Source organism: Pan paniscus, chromosome 19, assembly GCF_029289425.2.
Source record: "Pan paniscus chromosome 19, NHGRI_mPanPan1-v2.0_pri, whole genome shotgun sequence".
Lineage (NCBI taxonomy): Eukaryota > Metazoa > Chordata > Mammalia > Primates > Hominidae > Pan > Pan paniscus.
Window position 1 is genome coordinate 71,671,215 of NC_073268.2, and position 21,399 is coordinate 71,692,613.

A 21,399-nucleotide genomic window follows, 5' to 3' on the forward strand; every position below is an offset into this window, starting at 1 on the left:
AACAATGAATTGAGATGAAGAAAAGAAAGAAAGAGCTTTCTTTTTTTTTTTTTCCTTTATTCTTTTTTTTTTTTTTGAGACGGAGTCTTGCTCTGTTGCGCAGGCTGGAGTGCAATGGCGTGATCTCCACTCAATGCAACCTCGCCTCCCAGGTTCAAGTGATTCTCCTGCCTCAGCCTCCCAAGTAGCTGGAACTACAGGCCCATGCCACCATACACAGCTAATTTTTTTTTGTATTTTTATTAGAGACAGGGTTTCACCATGTTGGCCAGGATGGTCTCGATCTCTTGACCTCGTGATCCACACACCTCTGCCTCCCAAAGTGCTAGGATTACAGGCGTGAGCCATGGCTCCCCGCCCAGTAAGAGCTTTCTTTTATGGGGAATCTTAGACAAAATTTCAGAACAGATGAGGTTTACCTTGGCATGTTCCTCTCTCTATCCCTGGGTGCTCCTACCTCCATCTGCATCTCTCCTCATGACCCCAAATGTCTAGTAACTTTAGGCCTAATTCCTCTGATCAGAACTGGCTGACGATGAATGAAGCTCCACATGCCCATTTCACTAGATTCTAGGTAGTGTGGGTCTGGGTTGGGGCCTTGGATGTTGCATTTCTAATAAGCACTCAGGTGATTTTGATGTAACTTGTCACACTTTTAGAAACAGGGCTGGTGTTTCACTACCCATAAGCGTGCATCATACCCTACCTTATATTCTATCCAAAGTGAACTACTGTTCTCCATTCTAAGAATTTCATCTCCAAGTCAAATTTCAATTCCCTATTCCTTACTTTAACATGAAAGGAAAGAAATGGAATCAGACAAATGAATTCACACTAAAATGAGAATAACTAATATCAGCTCCCTCAAAATTCCCAGAATTGTTTTCATTTTCCTAAAAAGAAGATAATTTGCAACCAATTTAAAGATCAATTGATGGATGAATGAACTCATTCATTTAATTATTTGACAAATGTGTGTTGAGCGCAGACCATGTGCTGGGCACTGAGAATACAAAGGAGAATAAGGCATGGCCTCTGGCTGCGAGTTGCTTATGCTAGAGTTGGGAAGAGAGACCAGGAACAAATGATTCTAACATAATGGAAACGTGTCCCTATGGAACAGAAAACCAAACACCGCATGTTCTCACTCATAGGTGGGAATTGAACAATGAGAACACTTGGACACAGGGCGGGGAACATCACACCCTGGGGCCTGTCATGGGGTGGGGGGTAGGGGGAGGGATAGCATTAGGAGAAATACGTAATGTAAATGACGAATTAATGGGTGCAGCAAAACAACATGTCACATGTATACCTGTGTAATAAACCTGCACGTTGTGCACATGTACCCTAGAACTTAGAGTATAATAAAAAATAAATAAATAAAAAAGTGTCCCTGTGGAGTTTAGGACAGGGTTCTATGGGGTCACAGAACAGGGTTTCCTAATCCAGAGTGGTGGAGAAGGCAAGGGATCAGGAAAGACTGCACTGAGAAGGAGGCACATCGGCTGATCTCTGAAGTTGCCAGCAAAAATTCCAGAGGCTAAAAAAGGGGAGGGTTTATGTAAGAAACAGAATACTCAAGAAACACCAGAACAGAGTGAGATGGGGGAGGATAGCAACAAATGAAGCTTGAATATATGGGTGGGGGCCTTTGTAGGAACTGAGGGATGCCTGGGTCAGTCCTTGTGAGTAAATGGGAAGTTCAGCTCACTTGGGGCTTTTCCTTCTCTTCCCTCCAGCAGTATCACCCTTGGGGAGCCCAGAAAAACATCACAGAAAGGAGAGAGTGGCTTAAGTAAAATTCCAGTTCCTTTCTTCCTTGAGAAATTTGGAGATGCAAGGCTGAGACCCCTTGCAGCTGACTACTTGGAGGAGTGCTGACAGCCTTTGCTGTTCCGTGGCAAATGGCTAAAAGGAGCCTACACGGAGTGGGGATTCCAGACCAGCCTCAAACAAGGCTGCTAGCTGAGTCTGATGGGAAGCTGCTGGAAATTTCTGAAAACCCCAGTAAGAGGCGAGGTGAGTAGCTGTCTTTGTCTCCCCTTGATCCTTGGAAATTGAACCTTCAATTCTTGGAAAATTAAACCTTTTTCAGGTTGGCTGATGGCAATGACATGGCCCAGTTTTCCTTACTATTTACTTCTTTGGCCTTCAGCCAACATCTCAAAGTCAGTCTCCTGAGTCAGGCCAGGACAGTAGTCCCATGTCTGCTGATTCTGCAGTAGAGACTGGAAAAATGTGCCCACTTGGTCCCTGCAGGCTGGAAGCACTTGCATCTTCTCTGGCTCCAGGCAGAGGCATCCCTATTGCAGTCTGTTAGCGTGGAGGCTGCATTACGAAATTCTCTCCCAAAGTCCCTTTGCCTTTCTTTCAAACACTTACACAACTAATAGAGATTCATTGTAGAAAAATTGGAAATTATACCCAAGCATAAAGAAGAAAATTTTTACAATTTCCCAGGGTTTAATACTGTGCATGCAATTTTAGGATGTGTGCTTCTAGCATACATATGTACATTATACTTTTTGTAGTCATGGGATCATATTGTATATGCTGTTCAGAAGTTTGCTTTTCTCATTTACTATTATGTGATTATTAGCCTATTACAATATCAGTATATTTGTTGCTGCAATGAGGACATACTATCCCATTGTAAAGATGCACCATATGTTATTAAACTATTTTCATTTTTGAACATTTAGCTTGTCGCCGATGTTTTTTTCTTTATTCATCTTTGTATACACTTCTTATACACTTACTCAACTTTTTCCATAGAGGACATTTTTGCAAGTGGACCTGCTGGGTCAAATGTCTTCACATTTTAAAGGCTTTACACATATACATCTGATCAAATGGCCCTATAACTTGTATGAATGCGTACACCTGGTAGCAGTATAAGAGTACTCATTTTCCATCATCATCATCATTGCTAATATTTAATGAGCACTTAGTGTGGGTCTGGCAAATATCCAAGCATTTTTTTCAGAACAATTCATTTAATTGTCACAACTCTGTGGTAGATACCATGGTTATTCAACATGTACAATAGGGAAACTGCAGTACATAATTATATTTAGAAAACAGAAATGTAAGGCCGGGCACAATGACTCATGCCTGTAATCCCAGCACGTTGGGAGTCCGAGGCAGGCAAATCACCTGAGGTCAGGAGTTGAAGACAAGCCTGGCCAATGTAGTGAAACCTTGTATCTACTAAAAATACAAAAATTAGCTAAGCGTGGTGGCGCATGCCTGTAATCCCAGTTACTTGGGAGGCTGAGGCAGGAGAATCGCTTGAACCTGGGAGGTGGAGGTTGCAGTGAGCCGAGATCACTCCACTGCACTCCTGCCTGGATAGAACAAAACCCTGTCTCCAAAAACAAAACAAAACAAAAACAAAAAAAAAAAAAAAAAAAGAAAAGAGAAATGTGTAAGAAAAAAGGAAAAAAGGAAGAAAAAGTAATTTCTCCATCTTCAAACCGCATTATCTGTGAAGCAGCCACTTTTAAAAGTTTTGTATTTGTCTGAATGTTTTCTATGCATATAAAAACATATAAGTGTGTGAATGTACTCTTTTGCTTTTAAACTACAAAAGAGATCATACTACATAGACCAACACACTCCTCTGCAATCCGGATTTTTCTTCTAACAATATGTCATGGCCATCTTCCCATGGCAGTTCATGCAGATTACCTCATTTGCAGGTGCACGGCATTCCACTGTATGAATATACCATATTGGTTCATGTGTCTCCCTCATCTTCCCAACCAGGCTGTAAATTTTGCACATCTATAGCATAATCCTATGGCTCTTATCAAAAGTCTGAGCTCATAGCAAGTGAACACTGAATGGAAAAAGTTATTTTCTCTAGAGTGTATGTTTTCACCAAAAACCCAAGTGTATTAAATGGAACTGCCAGTTGGAGACAATCTACCTTGGGCGTTATAAATCTCTAGGTTTTAGTTAATACCATTAGCAACTGGCTGCAGTTGGGTTGGGGGATCTTGGGGAATCTTATGGCTCAGTTTTTTTTTTGTTTTTTTTACAGAGTCTCGCTCTGTCGCCCCGGCTGGAGTGCAGTGGCACAATCTCGGCTCACTGCAACCTCTGCCTCCTGGGTTCATGCCATTCTCCTGCCTCAGCCTCCTGAGTGGCTGTGACTACAGGCGCCTGCCACTGCGCCTGGCAATTTTTTTTTTTTTTGTATTTTTTGTAGAGACAGGGTTTCACCATGTTAGCCAGGATGGTCTTGATCTCCTGATCTCGTAATCTGCCTGCCTCGACCTCCCAAAGTGCTCGGATTATAGGCATGAGCCACCGCGCCTGGCCATCGATGAGTATTTTTGCGGGAGTCATAACACCTTTGAAGTTTACCAGTTAGTTGCATCATCAAAAGCATCTAAAGTAGGGTGGAAAATCACTAGAAAGGCACTTGGGGTCCTGGGTTCTGGCACTGATTCTGCCAGGTGGTATCCTGAGCAGGGCGCTTTTCCTGTCTGCTTCTTTTCGCTGTTACATTAGTGGTTTGGACTGACAGCCATGGGGGCTTTTTCTAGCTTTGACATCTCATGAATTTATAAGCCAGAGCAAAACCCACTTTTGTGAGCCATACGGTAAGAATGGGCCTGACAGCTCATGTTCTAAAGAATAATTTTAACTCTTGGTTTGTACACTTGACATTTTTTGAGATAGAAAAATAAAGAAAGGAGAGCATATGATATGGTCTCAGAGTGAGAGTGAGAAGTGAGCCAAATCTGCCGTATGGTCTCCCAGAAACAGTGCAGGGGAAAATCAGTCCATGCTATTTGTTCTTTCCTACTTCAAGCACTTTCCAAACAGATTTGCAACTGAGATTCGAAATGCTGTGTTATGAGGACCCAGGAATACTCGAAGTAGGGTCATATGTAAATTTACTTATTTTATTTATAAAGTGAGAAAAAGGTGTCAACTTGTACATACACTATGATCATAAGTATGTAAAATATATACTTAGAACAGCAGAAAATACAGCAAAATGGTATAGTATAATGTGGGTAATGGGCTTATGGGTGATTTCCATTTTTTTTTTCTCTACACTTTGCTGTATTTTCTCAAAGTTTCCCAAGTGAATAGGCATTACTTTTAGAATCAGAAAAATACAATCAGGCTGGGTACTGTGGCTCCCACCTGTAATCTCAGCACTTTGGGAGCCTGAGACAGCAGGATCTCTTGAGCCCAGGAGTTTAAGACCAGCCTGGGCAACATAGTAAGACCCCATCTCTACAAAACATTAGCCTGATGTGGTGGTGCTGCAGTTTCAGCTACTCGGGAGACCGAAGTGGGAGGATTACTTGAGCCTGGGAGGTTGAGGCTGCAGTGAGCCATGATTGCACCATTGCACTTTCACTTAGGTGACAGAGCAAGACTCTGTCTCCTCACCAAAAAAAAAGAAAAAAAAAAAAGGGCGGTCAGAAAAAAAATCTTCAAATATTAATTAAAAAAAGAAAATAATCACACAAATGCTACTAGAGATCACTTTGAGGAGTTAATATCATCATTATCTTCTCTTTCTTTTCCTTCGCTCCATTTTTTAAGTTTGCCTTAACAAATGTGTATTAATTTTAGAAAGAGAAACAACCCCACTAGGGCAGCTGCTGCTCCAAATTCATTCTCTCCCTCTTTCTTTTTACTGGAACCCTGATTTTGTTGGAAATGGCAATGTAACTAACAAAAATCTATACCTTTCAGTCTTCCTTGTAGATAGAAGTGAACATTTAATTAAGTTCTAGCTAATGAAATATAAGCATACATTGCTGGTTGGGCCTCTCAGCTAACTAAATGGGCTTGTGCCTGTTTGCCTATTCCCTCTTTCTCCCCTCCTGGCCTCGAACTCAGACGTAAAGTTTGGAACTGCAGTGGCCAGCCTTTAATGAGAAGACAACCTCAAAGATGAAGTAAAGCTGATAGAACAGAAATAAAGGTGCCTGCAATATTAGTGGCATGTTGGAGCCACTGCATCTGGCTCAGCCACTTTTCTTCAACATCAGAGTGAAAGAAAGAGAGCAAACTCGGTGGGGCGCGGTGGCTCACACCTGTATTCCCAGCACTTCCGGAGGCCGAGGCGGGGGAATCACGAGGTCAGCAGATCGAGACCATCCTGGTTAACACAGTGAAACCTCATCTCTACTAAAAACACAAAAAATTAGCCGGGCGTGGTGGCAGGCACCTGTAGTCCCAGCTACTCGGGAGGCTGAGGCAGGAGAATGGCGTGAACCAGGGAGGCAGAGCTTGCAGTGAGCTGAGATGCTGTCACTGCACTCCAGCCTGGGCAACAGAGTGAGACACCATCTCAAAAAAAAAGAAAAAATTAAAATAAAGAGAGCAAACTCCTCTTGATATTGATATTTCTTTTTTCTTTTCTTTTCTTTCTTTCTTTTTTTTTTTTTTTTTTTTTGAGACAGAGTCTTATTCTGTCACCAGGCTGGATTGCAATGGCGCGACCTTGGCTCACTGCAACCTCTGCCTACCAGGTTCAAGCAATTCCCGCCTCAGCCTCCTGAGTAGCTGGGACTACAGGCGTGCGCCACCAAGACTGGCTAATTTTTTATAATATTTTAGTAGAGACGGGGTTTCACCATGTTGGCCAGGATGGTCACGATCTCTTGACCTCATACGTTCTTTCTCGTGATCTGCCCTCCTCAGCCTCCCGAAGTGCTGGGATTACAGGCATGAGCCACTGTGCCCGGCCTCCCCTTGATATTTCAATCACTGTAGCTGTTAGTCATAGCTGAGCACAATTTCTAACAAATACACCCACTTAAAAAAAAAAAAAGAAAAACACACACACATCAATTCCTAACTATTGCGAACATCTTATAAAAAGGTTTTAGGGGCAATGCAATTGAAATTCACTTAAAATTAAGGAAATAAAAGGCAATGTTCTACTAAAAATTAAGGATGGTCCCTGAAGATCCAACACATCTAATATGTTTCACATTGTTAAAGTTCCATGCACGGTGGCAAATTCATTATTTTTTACATTTGGGGACAATAAGTTTGTTAATACACGCCAGCAACTAGGAAGTCAATGCATCACCATATGCCTGAACTGAGAACATTTGTCACGGTTTACGTTCTTTCTAAAGAGTGCAGAACAGACCTTGACTTGTAGAATCACCAACGCGGGGACAGTTACTTGAAATGTCAGATGGAAAACATGTTAGCAAATGGGGTGTGTGCATGCATCCTGTGAAAGGAAAGGCCTCAGCCCCCTGTTAAGCTTCCTGCTGCAGCTCCCTCATCAACAACAATGCTGTAGCCACGGGCAGTTTTTCAGGACAAATCCTCCTGTCACTAGTTTCCTCATTCAGGGAGGTCAGGTTGGAAACGAGAGGAAAGATCAGAAACAAAGAAATAGGCAGGGTCAAACATGCCATAGCCAAAAGGTCCTTGGCATGTTGTTAATTAACTCCACTCCTACTTTTGTGTAGCTGAGTAAGTGAAGCTAGTGCCTCCTAGGAAGTTAGTGGCTGGGCTAAGAATTAGAACCCCATAACCCCAGGCTGCTGCTCCAAGGTGTAGTCTGTAGAATCAGGAATATGGATGAGAACTAAGCACAGGGTCAACTGAAGCAGAGGTGTTGGTAATATCAAGTCAAGGGTCGCACCTATTTTCCTGATAGTTCAGTAAAGGCACCTCCACTGAGGAAAAGAAGTTTGGGCTGGATGTGGTGGCTCAAGCCTGTAATCCTAGCACTTTGGGAAGCCAAGGCAGGAAGATTGCTTGAGTCCAGGAGTTTGACGCCAGCCTGGGCAACGTGGTGAAACCCCATCTCTACAAAAAATACAAAAATTAGCCGGGTGTGGTGGAGCACACCTGTAGCCCCAGCTACTTAGGAGGCTGAGGTGGGAGGATCCCTTGAGCCTGAGAGGTCAAGGCTCCAGTAACCCGAGATCGCGCCACTGCACTCCAGCGTGGGCAGCAGAGCTCTCTCTCTCTCTCTCAAAAAAAAAAAAAAAAAAAAAAAAAAAAGCAGCAGCAGCTTGGGTAATTTGGAGCCAAAGTGGGCAGAGAGACAGAAGGACTAATCTGTTGAATCACTTTCTCAACCCTCACCTTCCCTGTGCTTGTGGAATTAAGTGTGAATCCTGGCTTTCTCTCCGTGGCCTCATTCATCACAAGACTATCTGCTGTGCTTTCCCAGCCCTCTATGCCTGGGGACATCAAAACAGCCCAACTTATTCTCTCCTGTGTCTAGGAACAGTTTGTTTCCATAGGATAGTATTCTTATGCTACAGTGGATGTAAAAATCCTCTCTCCTTTTTCCCATGAGAAACAAAGTCATCTCCAAAGGATGGAGAATTCCTGACATGTTCATTTGTTTATTGGGTGCTGCAGGGAGGTGAAATAGATGTACGAGACACGCACTCCTTTTTTGAGGTGCTTAAGATCCAGCCAGGAAAAAGAACACAGGGGAAAGGACTAGGATTTACAAACTAACAGAAGAACTTTCCTTTGTGTATTAAAAAACTCACCAAGGAACTCTGCAAAGCAACCTTAGCAATACAAAAACCAAATTTGAAATGTACTGTTTTTTAATTTTTTAAAAAAACTTCCTGGATCAAGTTCTTGGCAAAGTTCCCACCCCTACCAATCTAGACCAAAACCTGGGGTTAGATGGGGGAAGATTGGAGGTGGATTATTCCCATTACACATAGACAAACTCCAAGGTGATATGGTGGAGTGGTGCAGAGCCGGTCTTCCAAGTGAGGGGTACAAGAAGTTTCAAATAATGTACATATAATTTATAAGAATATGCGTATGTGTATATGTAATATGTAAGTATATACAAATGTATACTTTTGTATGTTTTGTTTGAACACACACACACGTACACACACGAGTGCTAAAATTATAAGTATATAAGTATATACAAATATAAGTATAGATAAGTATATACAAATGCATACTTTTGTATATTTTGTTTGAACACACACACACAGGCACACACGCACACACAAGTACTAAAATTATCTTCACTGACAGGAATGCATGATCAAAGGCATTTGAAAGCCACTGGTTTAGAGAATGAGCTTCAGAGTTCCAGTTGCCTAAAATATATAAAGTTGGGAAGATGACTTTACCTCTCAGGGTTACAGTGAAAATTCAGGCAATGTATGCAAAGCGCTTGGTATAGTCTTTTTCTGCCACTTGCTAAGCTTTACAAAGACAGAACTCATGTCTGTTGTGTGCATTGATTGTATCCTTCAGGCCAGGCATAGCATCTGCACAAAGTAGGTGCTTTACAAATATTTGTCAAATAGATAAGTGGTCTGTAGGTATATCCAATTCTTTGCACGTTTACCGGACCTCCACCTGTATCTGTGCTATATAAGCAACAAAATTGGAGTACACAGAACTGAGAATAACATTATGATGGAAACGACCTTCAACTCACCCTCTGTATATTAATAGGTAAATCATTCACAAACTTGGGTAATTTATTATTAGAAACAAACTATTTACAACACACCTGACGGCTGATGGTGATTCACCAGCATGCTACAAACCCATGGATTTGAACCACTGCTATAACCATAACTTATTACACTTTGTGATCTAATCTGATGGGATTCGTTCATGAGACACACTTATAAAAATCTCTGTATAAACAGTGCTTATTTATAAAACCAATAATGGACTGGGCGTGGTGGCTCATGCCTGTAATCCCAGCACTTTGGGTGGCCTAGGTAAGGATCGGTTGAGGACAGGAGTTTGAGACAAGCCTGGGCAACATAGTGAGAACCCTGTCTCTATAAATTTTTTTTTTTTTTTTTACAAAGGAAATTATGAGGGGGCAGTGGCAAGCACCCAAGTAGTCCCAGCTACTTGGGAGGGTCACTTGACCCCAGAAGTTCAAGGCTGCTGTGAATTATGATTGTACCACTGCTTTCCAGCCTGGGCTGTAAGAGCAAGACCCTGCCTCAAATTTTTGTTTTTGAAAAAGACCAATAATGGGTAAAAAAGAGAAAATGAATATAAAGTCTAAGAGCAGAAGAGATGTAGGTTAAATACAGAGAAATATTCTTGATCGTGAGAGTTGTCAAATCCAGTCTTGCTGCCATTTAAGAAATCAATTATTCCCCTTTGGCCCCTGGATCTTCTGGTTTTCCTCCTGATCATGTGTATAATGACTGCTGCGTATACATTTTTGTCTCCAAAATTCTATAATCATTTTTCTCCTTCCCCCAATGGCAAACAACTTTTCACAGATACATTTCCATATAAGAATGTCTTTATCAATTCTGACAAACAATCCAGATTCCAAATTCCACTGCCACGTTTCCGCTGAGCCACTCTTGAGCAAACCCTCCCTTGGAGCGGCACACTTTTCTCTCCCTGGGTCTTCCTGATTCCTCCAAGCCAAGTCCTTTTCTTCCTAGTGTCTCCTGAGCTTTGTATTGTACGCCTGTCAACTTCAAATTGCAGTTGAGGCCACCAGGCTGGCAATGCGTCAAGCAGAGAACCAGCAGATCCCAGCATATGGCTGGTGTTTAATTAAATAATGGCTGAGTACAGAGAAGCCTTGAGAAAAAAAAAATATGCGCAGACAACTTCCTACTATCTTGGGAGGATGTGAAATAGCTAAAATCTTTCTCAATCCTGGTGTTACAAAACCCTTATCTGGAACACTGGCAGCCCAAGAAAGTCAAAGTCGAAATAACTGTACAACAGAGGTAGATAATAAGTGATCTCATACTTTCTGTATCTCAATCACTAGTGTCTTCAGGGAAGATGACGTGATGAGAAAGAGACTGTTCTTGCTCCTCTTGGGCAATACTTGTCTGTGTCTGCCCTCTAGTTCTCAGGAATTGTTCTAATCAAAGAGATTATGTTATTTTGCACTCCCCAAAAGTGATGGCAGGGAGAGACAGATCTCAAAAGTGTGACTTTTCTGCACCCACCTTGCTGAGTCATCCTGTTGCTCTGCATGGATTCTGGGCAGCTATAAAGTTATAGTGTAAACTCAGGACTAAAAGTCAGGATCCCTGGATTCTGCTGATCCCACCCTTTCAACCTAAAGGTGTTTGCATGACAGTCTCAAACTCCCTTGTTTCTAAAATAAAAATAACGGTTCCTCCTCTTACAAATCTTCAGGAAGATCAAATGAGGTGTCTGGCACTCACTAAGTGGCTTTTGAAGTGTATATGGGGTATCGGAAGAGACTTGGATACTTTAGGGATAATTCCGAACTGTCTTTGCTTCACTCTAATAGTTTTGTGCTTGAACCCTATAATATCTTCCCTTTGTGATTTGTCCCTAGTCCTTCTCTATGGAACAGAGAGATTTTACCTCTATTCCTCTCAATTATACCTTACATTCCATCTGGCAAAACCACAAGCACATTTTTCTACTAAGGATTTTTTCTTCTGTATTCTACCCTCTTATTTATTTATTTATTTATTTATTTTTTGAGACAGAGTCTTGCTCTTGTTGCCCAGGCTGGAGTGCAATGGCGTGACCTTGGCTCACCTCAACTTCTGCCTCCTGGGTTCAAGCGATTCTCCTGCCTTAGTATCCTGAGTAGCTGAAATTACAGGCATGCGCCACCACACCTGGCTAATTATTTGTATTTTTAGTAGAGATGGGGTTTCTCCATGTTGGTCAGGCTGGTCTCAAACTCCTACCTCAGGTGATCTGCCCGCCTCGGCCTCCCAAAATGCTGGGATTACAGGCGTGAACCACTATGCCCAGCCTACCCTCTTAAAAAAACACAACCTGGTGGTGTGCTCCTGTAATTCCAGCTACTTGGGAGGCTGAGGCAGGAGGATTGCTTGAACCCAGGAGTTCAAGACCAGCCTGGCCAACATAGTGAAACCCTGTCTCTAAAACAAACGAACAAACAAGCAAAACAAAACCCCCACAACAAATGGTTACTCAGCTTGTGCAGCATCTATTTCCTAGGCAGCCTCTATTAAGTTTGGCCTTCAAGTTTCTCCCCCCAGACTCTAACTCAGCATAATGTCACACCCAATAGAATCATGTAACTGACCCTAAAGAGCTTTGACATGTTAAACAACTCATTGCACATCCTAACCATTCCTTTTAGATACTGAATTAGTTTGTTAGGGCTGTCCTAACAAAGTACTGCAAACCATGTGGCTTAAATAATGGAAATTGATTGCGTCACACTTTTGGAAAGTCTGAGGTCAAGGCATCAGCCAGGCCATGTTCCTTTTGAAGGTACCAGGGAAGGATGTATTCCAAGCTCTCTTCTACCTTTTGGTAGTTCCTTGGCTTGTGATTGCATAACTCCATTCTTCATATGCATGCATATCTGTGTCCAAAATTCCCTTTTTATAATGACACAGTCCTATTGGATTAGGGGCCCACCATACTCTAGTGTGACCTCATCTTAACTAATTATACCGGTAATGACACTATTTCAAAATAAGATTACATCCTGAGGTACAGGGTAAGGACTTCAACATATGAATTCTGGGGGGACAAAATTCAACCCATAACAGACACTATGTTTTCTTTCCAAATTTCTACAGCACGTGACAGCTGTCTAACCTTTCATGCCCCTTCCCCTCAACACCCCCATAAATGTGTCTAAACTATCCTGAGCCGTCTCTAGCCAGCAGGTCATGAAGTCCTCTACTTATTTTCATCTTATTTGCTGGTAGTGGCTTCACTTTTTTTGAAATATCACAATATGCCAGATACTTTATGTGTGTGATTCTAAACCTTGTCCATCTTAAGATTATATCCCTTTTTTTTTTTTAGAGATGAGGTCTTGCTATGTCGCCTAGCCTCGTCTCAGACTCCTGGGCTCAAGGTATATATCATTTTTTTAGTTGAGGAAAAAGGCTCAGGAAGTTAATTGATGCACAAAATGTTAAACAGGTCGGGCGTGGTGGCTCACACCTGTAATCCCAGCACTCTGGGAGGCCGAGGCGGGTGGATCACTTGAGGTCAGGAGTTCAAGATCAGCCTGTCCAACATGACAAAACCCCGTCTCTCCTAAAAACACAAAAAATTAGCCTGCATGGTGGCATGCACTTGTAATCCCAGTTAATGGGGAGACTGAGGCAGGATAACCACTTGAACCTGGGAGGCAGAGGTTGCAGTGAGCTGAGATCTGGCTGCTGCACTCTAGCCTGGGTGACAGAGTGAGACTCTGTCACCAAAAAAAAAAAAAAAAGCAAAAATAAACAAACAAAAAACACAAAATAGTAAACAGCAGATAGTGACAGAGGGGAAATTGAGCGAGGCTTTCCAGTATAAAGTTCAGGCTTAGTCCAACTCTGTCCTGGTGTCTTTTGGAATATTAGGAGATGTTCCAGCCAAATTACAATAATTTATTTTTCCTCTGATAGGGCATCTTATTCACAGGAGAAAATCTGAAAGTCCTTTGGATTAAACAGATGCTTTTGGAGCAACTTCCTAGGCATGCAATTCTAGCAGAGGAGAGAGACGGGGTTGGTGGAACAACCATGGGTTTATTCCTGCTCTTTAATAGCTGTGAAAAAACAGATGGTAGGAGGTGACCCATCTAGAATTGAGTTCAAATCCTGCTTCTTACATGGATAAACTGCATGGCCTTGTGCAAACTCGAGCTGTTCTATGAGCCTCTACTTCTTAATCTTTGAACTAGTTTTAGATGTGACTATCTCACAGGGAGCATGAGGATTAAATGATATCATGAATAAAAAGTATCTGGCACGTAGCAAATTCTTGATAAATCTCCATTTATCTCCCTCCCTTTCCTTGCCTTGGAAGTGTTTGGTTTGGGTCCTTCCCAAAGCTATCATCCAAATTAAGCCAAAACACTACATTTGCTTTAATGCAAATGTGCATGATAGAAGAGTAATGAATTAAAATATACTGGAAAAAGGGAGTCCTAATTCCATAAGGAAACAAAAATAAGGCAGTATTTGAATGTCACATAAACCTCTTGGTTCTAGCTGGCAAGCCATTCCACCAGGTCTTAATAGCAAAATATTAAAACATTAGGTGGAACCTTGCAGTTGTGCAACTTATCATTCCATCAAAAAATAAAGCTATATTTAAAAATAAGACACAATTAATGAAGGTTTAAAATAAAAGCAAGTAAACAGATCATGCTGTAGAAAGGTAAGTGGCAGGGGCAAATAGGAAAAAGGTGATAATAGGACCTCAGTTCCTGGGTTGTTGTTTTTTTTTCTTTTTTTGTTCTCCTCTTTTTTTTCTGTTAGCTCTGAGGCCAAATATTCTTGGGAAGAAATCGCAATTTCTTCTGGGCTTATTTCCTTGCTGGTAATTAAAAAAAAATTTTTTTTTAGACACAGGGCCGTGCTCTGTTACCCAGGCTGGAAGGTAGAGAGTAATGTGATCATGGCTCACTGCAGCCTCAAATTCCTTGGCTCAAGCGATCTTTCTGCCTTACCCTGCTGAGTAGCTGGGACTACAGGTGCCAGCCACCATACTCAGCTAATTCTTTCACTTCTTATAGAGATGGGCTCTTGCTATGTTGCCCAGGCTGGTCTCAAACTCTTGGTCTCAAGTGATCCTCTTGCCTCAGCTTCCCATAGTGCTGAGATTACAGGCATGAGTCACTGCTCCTGGTCTGTAAAATTCTTAGTTCTAGTCTTTACAAGATTCTAAGGCTTCATTTTATATTGAAAAGATTGTTTTAAAGACTGAGAAGTTGGTTCCTTCTTGAAGAACAAATTGAATGAATCACAAATCAAATGAAACAGAGGCTTGGAATAACTCAATGCCGTCTATTCCAACACTCTCTTTAGAGTATTTTTAGTTTTTTCCGAGAGAGAAATATAAAATGTTCAATGCATCTAATATTGAAGTTAAGAAAATAAAATATTCTTCTCTCTTGGATTCCTATTAAAAATAAAATTTTCAAAATTTTTAAAAGAATATGAAGTAAACATTCATTTAAAAGTATTTCACTTATGTTTTATATTTTATAATATATAATATATTATTATATATTATATTATATATTATATTATATATTATTATATATTATATTTTATAATATATAATATATTATTATATATTATATTTTATAATATATAATATATTATTATATATTATATTATATATTATTATATATTATATTATATAATATATTATTATATAATATAATATATAATATATTATTATATATTATATATTATATAATATATTATATAATATATTATATAATATATTATTATATATTATATAATATATTATATAATATATTATATAATATATTATATAATATATTATTATATATTATATTTTATAATATATTATTATATATTATATTTTATAATATATGATATATGATTATATATTATATTTTATAATATATGATATATGATTATGTATTATATTTTATAATATATGATATATGATTATGTATTATATTTTATAATATATGATATATGATTATGTATTATATTTTATAATATATGATATATGATTATGTATTATATTTTATAATATATGATATATGATTATGTATTATATTTTATAATATATGATATATGATTATGTATTATATTTTATAATTATTATATATAATATAATATATTATGTATTATATAATATTGTATATAATTATATACAATATTATATATATCATTATATACATAATAATTATATATTCACTGGTTATATATAAAATCAGTGAATATATATTAATCACTGAATATATATAATGAGACATTTAATATATATTGAATATATAATATATATATTTTATGGGTGTTTATATATAGTCCCATGAAATACATACATTCAATATATATATTCTCTCTATATATTCCCATAAAATATATACATATTTTATATATATATTCATAGGAATATATATATATATTCATAGGAATATATATATATTCATAGGAATATATATATATATTCATAGGAATTATATATATATATATATATATATATATGAACCTGCCCTTTTCTTAATGTGAGCTTAATCTGAACTAACCTTATTTCTTTCCCTTTCATGGGAATATAAGTATATAATATATAAAGGGTAGGTTCTTAGAAACTGCCTGTGAATTTATGGTGTTTCCTCATTCACTTTATATTTTCATTATAAAAGTGAAGATGGTGGCTGAGCGCAGTGGCTCACGCCTGTAAACCCAGCACTTTGGGAGGCCGAAGTGGGCGGATTACCTGAGGTCGGGAGTTCAAGACCAGCCTGGCTAACATGGTGAAACCCCGTGTCTACTAAAAATACAAAAATTAGCTGCGTGTGGTGGCAGATGCCTGTAATCCCAGCTATTCGGGAGGCTGAGGCAGGAGCATTGCTTGAACCCGGGAGGCAGAGGTTGCAGTGAGCCGAGATCGTGCCATTGCACTTCAGCCTGGGTGATAAGGGCAAGGCTCTGTCTCAGAACAACAACAACAACAAAAAAAGTAAAGATGGCTTCTTGCTCATAAAGGAAACAAATTTCCTCTGAAGGGTTTTCAATATAGTTTTTAAATCACATACTTAAGAGAAAATATAATCTTCTGATAAAATAAGAAACAAATTAAATTAAAAATAAACATCAAAACCTGAAAACAAAGTAACTGGGATTATCTTCACGTTTGTTACAGATACTTAACAATCCAAAGGCAAAACAGTGCTCATTGTCAAAGCTGGCAGGGCAGGCTGACCAGGCCCTCCTCTTCAGTTTTCTACAGGAGAAACCGAAATTGAATTTCTCACGTTTTCTTCACATGTTGGACACCATCAGACCTTCACAACCAATGGCCTCTATAATTATTTTGCTTTCAAGCTTTGTTTTTGTTATTTCTTCTGTCTAAAAGGCCATCTCCTGTCCTACCCTTCAAGATTCCAACATACTTTGGTTCTTCTGGAAAAATAACTACTTATCTTTTAAGACAAATCATCTTATCTTTGGTACCTGAGTCTAAGATGAAATTGGCCATTCAACATTATTCGAATATTTCTTGAGTGTCTTCTGTGTGCCAGACACTCGTGTCTCTGTTGACTCCTGCATCCTATGCAGACTTCTAGCAGAGCATCTGCAAAGCTTTCTTATCTTTCATTGTCTAAGTCATGCCTGACCCTGCTTCCTTCTGTTGGGCGGCAAAGATCATATGGCAGGGTCATGACACTCATTTCTCTTTATTTCCACACAGGTCCTGATGGAAAGAAGAGGTTCAGTAAATCTCAAAGTAAATACATACGTTTCTCTGAGCTCAGGGAAGGGAGGGTTAATAAAAATACACACAATGGAGATAATAATTCAAAAATTTTGGAAATAGACTAATGAACAGGGGAAAAAACATACAATTCAACATCAACAAAGAGAGTGAAGGGAGAGCAGGCAGTGTCTGGGGACAGATACACCAAGCTGTGGGGTCTCAGAATTCTTTCAATGAGTTTTCAATAACTTTGTATTGGATCAGGCCGGATTTGAGGATTGGAGATTAAATTTTTTATGAGGCATATGGAAGGAAATATTATCAGTGATCATCATCATAGCTAACCCTGTGTGTCAAGAACTGTCTCAAGTGCTTTTGGTGAATTAACTCATTTAAATAGCCCCAAAAGCTTAGTGGTCCAATCACTATCCCTGAGGCACAGAGGTGGCTCAACTTAACCATGGCCACACAGCTAGCAAGTAGAAGAGGCAGGATTTGAACCCAGGCTCCAAGCTTTGTTGTTTTAGTTGTATGCATTCCTTATTCTGTCTTGGAGTTGGGAATAGAACGTGAAGAGCTGGTAGGTACAGAAATAATAATGTTCTGAAGTCTGAACAAGTTCAATGGGGTTGCCTTGACTGGGTGCAGCAGCTCACATCTATAATCCCAGCATTTTGTGAGACTGAGGCAGGAGGATTGCTTGAGGCCAGGAGTTCAATACCAGCCTGGGCAACATAGTGAAACCCCATCTCTACAAAAAAAAGACAGGCGTGGTGGCATGACGTTAGAGTCCTAGCTACATGGGAGGCTGAAGTGAGAGGTTGCTTGAGCCCAATTCAAGGCTGCAGTGAGCTATGATCACGCTGCTGCACTTAAGCATGGGCAACAGAGAAGAAAAATAACAACAAAAAACTGGTTGCCTTGGAAAGAAAGAATTTGCAAAGAATAGACTAGACTGGAGTTAGTCTCATTCCTTATCACATACACGCACTTGCACGTGCACACACACACACACACACACACACACACAATATTGCATCCTTTCTCAAAAGTCATTCTCTCCTGTGAGTTGCAAGGACAGCAACATCAGAAATGTACCAGTAACCAACTTCACTATACTACAGCATTGCTGACAGTTTGCATTTGGAGAATTTGACTAAAGACCACTTTGGGCTTCTTACCTTAAACAGTTACTTTTGTCACAAAGAAGGTGACGAGAAAACAGCAAGTAAGGCAGAGCTCTCACTTCCTTCATCAAGCAGGATACATGTGCTGAGAGAATTGGAGGCACGATAGGGAGCAGTTTGTCTCTATGGAAAGTCTAGTGGTCTCTCCCCAGTGTCCCTTAGCCAGCCTCATACCATGGTGCTTTTCTTTCCTAGTGGAGCAGGATCCCCCAAAGAAAGGCCAGGCCCCTTTGGCCAGTGGGGCCCAGCGACACTTGGGTGCATCACCACCAACTGGATGGAGGGCTGGGCCTCGAGAGTGGCCTCGGGCGCGTACTCCTTACTGGGATCCTTGCCTCGGCAGTCGTATAGCACGCAGGAGATGAGGAAGACCAGGAGCAAGATGACGTAGCTCGCAACTAGGATGATCAGGTTCAAGGTAACAGGGTCAATCTCCAAGTAGAATTCCATCACTTCTCCCACGGTGGAGAAGTGGGTCTAGAGAAAGGCAATTGGGGTCAGTTTGGGCATTGCAGAGAGCAGATCTTAGAGCATCGTAATAGCTACATTGGCTCTGGAGTAAAAATACATTAATCCCTACTGCTCCAGGAGACCTCAAGGATTAAAGCTGCTCGGTTTAATAACTTAAGCTTGCTGTTAATACCACAGCCACCAAAACACAGAAGCTGTCTCTCATCAGTTCGCCTACACAGAGAGAGAAAGAGAGAGAGAGAGATGGCTCATGAGTTACTGGATCATGGTATATAAGTAGAGCATTCACATAATTCAGCATCCACACAGGCAGTTTGGTGAGCAAAAGTAAGTGTTGTTAATAAGCACTCCAAGATGACAGCTAAAAATTGGATTGTCCTGGACAATTGTGCTGTCTTTGTATAACGGATGTTTAGTGCCATGTATGGAGTGATTTGGAAGATTAGGTCAGTAGGCTTTGGAAGTAGATGTGATTCTTCAACAAGAAGAAGATACTAGTGCCTGATATTTTCACCCTTTCTTCATTTGTTGCCATGTTTCTCATTAGTTAATTCAAAACTACTTTTTGAGTACTTACTTCCTGTGTTTCAGACACTTCACTAAGCAAAGGGGATTTGGCAGTGATAAGACAGAGAAGCAAGTAGTCTAGCAGGAAAGATAGCCTTTAAACAGATAATTGCACAATTCACCATTTAAGAACAGTGGAAATCAGTTTATAAGGGACAAATAGAGGGTAAGAGGACAGCGTGTCCCAGTGTGGGTCAAAAAAGCTTCCATGCAGAAGCGACATTTAACCTATGACCTGAAGGATAAGTAGAATTTAGCTAAGTGAGAAGAGACAGGGAAGATTCTTATAGCCACAAAGAACTGCATATGTGAAGACCCGAAGAGAAGGGAGCCTGGAAAATTGCAAGCACTGAAACAAGGGCAGTGTGACTGGAGCATAAAGAGAATGGGAGCACAAGGTGGGAGAGGTAGACAGGGGCCAGAAGGCACAGGCACTTGTGGGCCATACTCAGGACTTTAGATATGATCCTAGAGCAATGGGATGCCATTGAATGCTTTTGCACAGGGGAATGACACTACTGAATTTGCATTTTAAAGAGATTCCCGTATGCTGCCTCAAGGATGCAGAAAAACAAGCAAATTGAGAGGAAGATCAGATACTGATCAGATTACAGTTATTCCTTGATGTACAAATCACTGTCCTGCCTCAGTTGTAGCCTGGTCCCAATAGTCCCGCATAGGCTACTTCATGGGCATGTGCCCTGCGCAGCTGCACAACGTTCCATTCTCAGAAAGAGCTCACACTTGGTTTAATGCTCTGCTGTTGCCATCTTGAAATTCTTCTTTTCAACTTTGCACTGGGACCCACAAATTACGTATCTGGTCTTGGTCTCATATATGTATTTTTGGCCAGCTAGGGCATCAGTAGCCTTTTCTCCAATAGCTAATAGGACTTTTTGGATACTCCTAGTTAAAAGCTGAAGTTCCCAAAGGTCTGCTGGTTTCTTAGTGTTAAGCTTCAATGGGCTAGTGTCTTCCTGTCAGCCTCCTTTATACTGAGCTTCCATGGGAACCTGAGCATTTGAAGATGTTGTAGTATGGGGTTCTTATGCATCTGGAGACATTTTTCCAAATAATATTGTCCATGATTCTATGGTCCTGGACTAACTTATGGAATTATAATCCAGAAGATGCATGATTCTGAAACACCATAGATTTAGGGTCAGCCTTATTGGAATCTACTGGGTCTCTTTTGAATACAGATACCTGGATCAACCCTAGATCTACTGAGTTAGAATCTTTGGGACTAGAGTCTGGGGATCTGTATTAATAAAAATCTTCATGGATAATTTTGATCTGCAACCAGGATGGAGAATCATGGCTATAAAAGTAGAAAAAAAGGACGTGAAGAAAATGGGCCAATATGCAGTCATCAGGGCTTTGGTGATCTGTGAAGAGCTATTCCAGGGGGCATTAAACACAGAATTCAACACTGTCCAAGGTTTTAAGTCTGACAGATTCAGAGAATTAATTTTGTGCTTGCAAGGACATAGCTTTTTCTTCCTGAAGGCAGATCTACAGGAAAAGTCCATTTATAATTGGAAAGTTTCTGGTAAGCACAGAATCACACAGTAAATAGAGTTGTCTGTTGCATCTGTAAGTCACGTGCAATGCACCAGACAGAAGCGAGGCTTTAAAAGGCAGCATTATGTACCAGATGCCTACTTTCTTTTGCCCACTCGGGACTCTAGATTCGTGACTTCTATAGTAAACTGAGTCTGGATAGCCCAGGTGCCTCCATGTAACAATATTTAGGGGAGTTATTTGGTGACTTTAAATAGATGACACAAGGATTGGTTAAAATTGACTCTGAAATAAGAACTACATACAGTTTAGTCCACATTAAATTAAACTGAAATATATGCAACAGATCTGCTCTATTGAGTGGAGTTTTCATATCAGATCTAGGTTTCTCTGTGTAATGGTGATAATCATTAATCATGGTGAGTGATCTGGTCTGGCCTGTCTTCTTGGATTGCCCCCATTCTGCTGATACCCGTGGTGTCCCAGAATGTTTTGTTCAAGGCTATTG

At 40.2% G+C, this 21,399-nt stretch overlaps 1 protein-coding gene and 1 long non-coding RNA gene across 2 annotated transcripts in view; one reads left to right on the forward strand and one right to left on the reverse strand.

The window, feature by feature from the left end:
* The first annotated feature begins 1,096 nt into the window (after positions 1–1,096).
* The window catches only part of LOC134729461 (uncharacterized), a 161,998-nt gene continuing 141,695 nt past the window's right edge, over positions 1,097–21,399 (forward strand). The window contains exon 1 of the long non-coding RNA XR_010110572.1: positions 1,097–2,022. This is a non-coding gene — a long non-coding RNA (uncharacterized LOC134729461). The remainder of the gene's footprint in view (positions 2,023–21,399) is intronic.
* SMIM36 (small integral membrane protein 36) lies at positions 18,328–18,930 on the reverse strand. The gene has a single exon (XM_055101026.2). It carries the CDS (start codon positions 18,777–18,779, stop codon positions 18,498–18,500), a length of 282 nt encoding a protein of 93 aa, XP_054957001.2. The 5' UTR covers positions 18,780–18,930; the 3' UTR covers positions 18,328–18,497.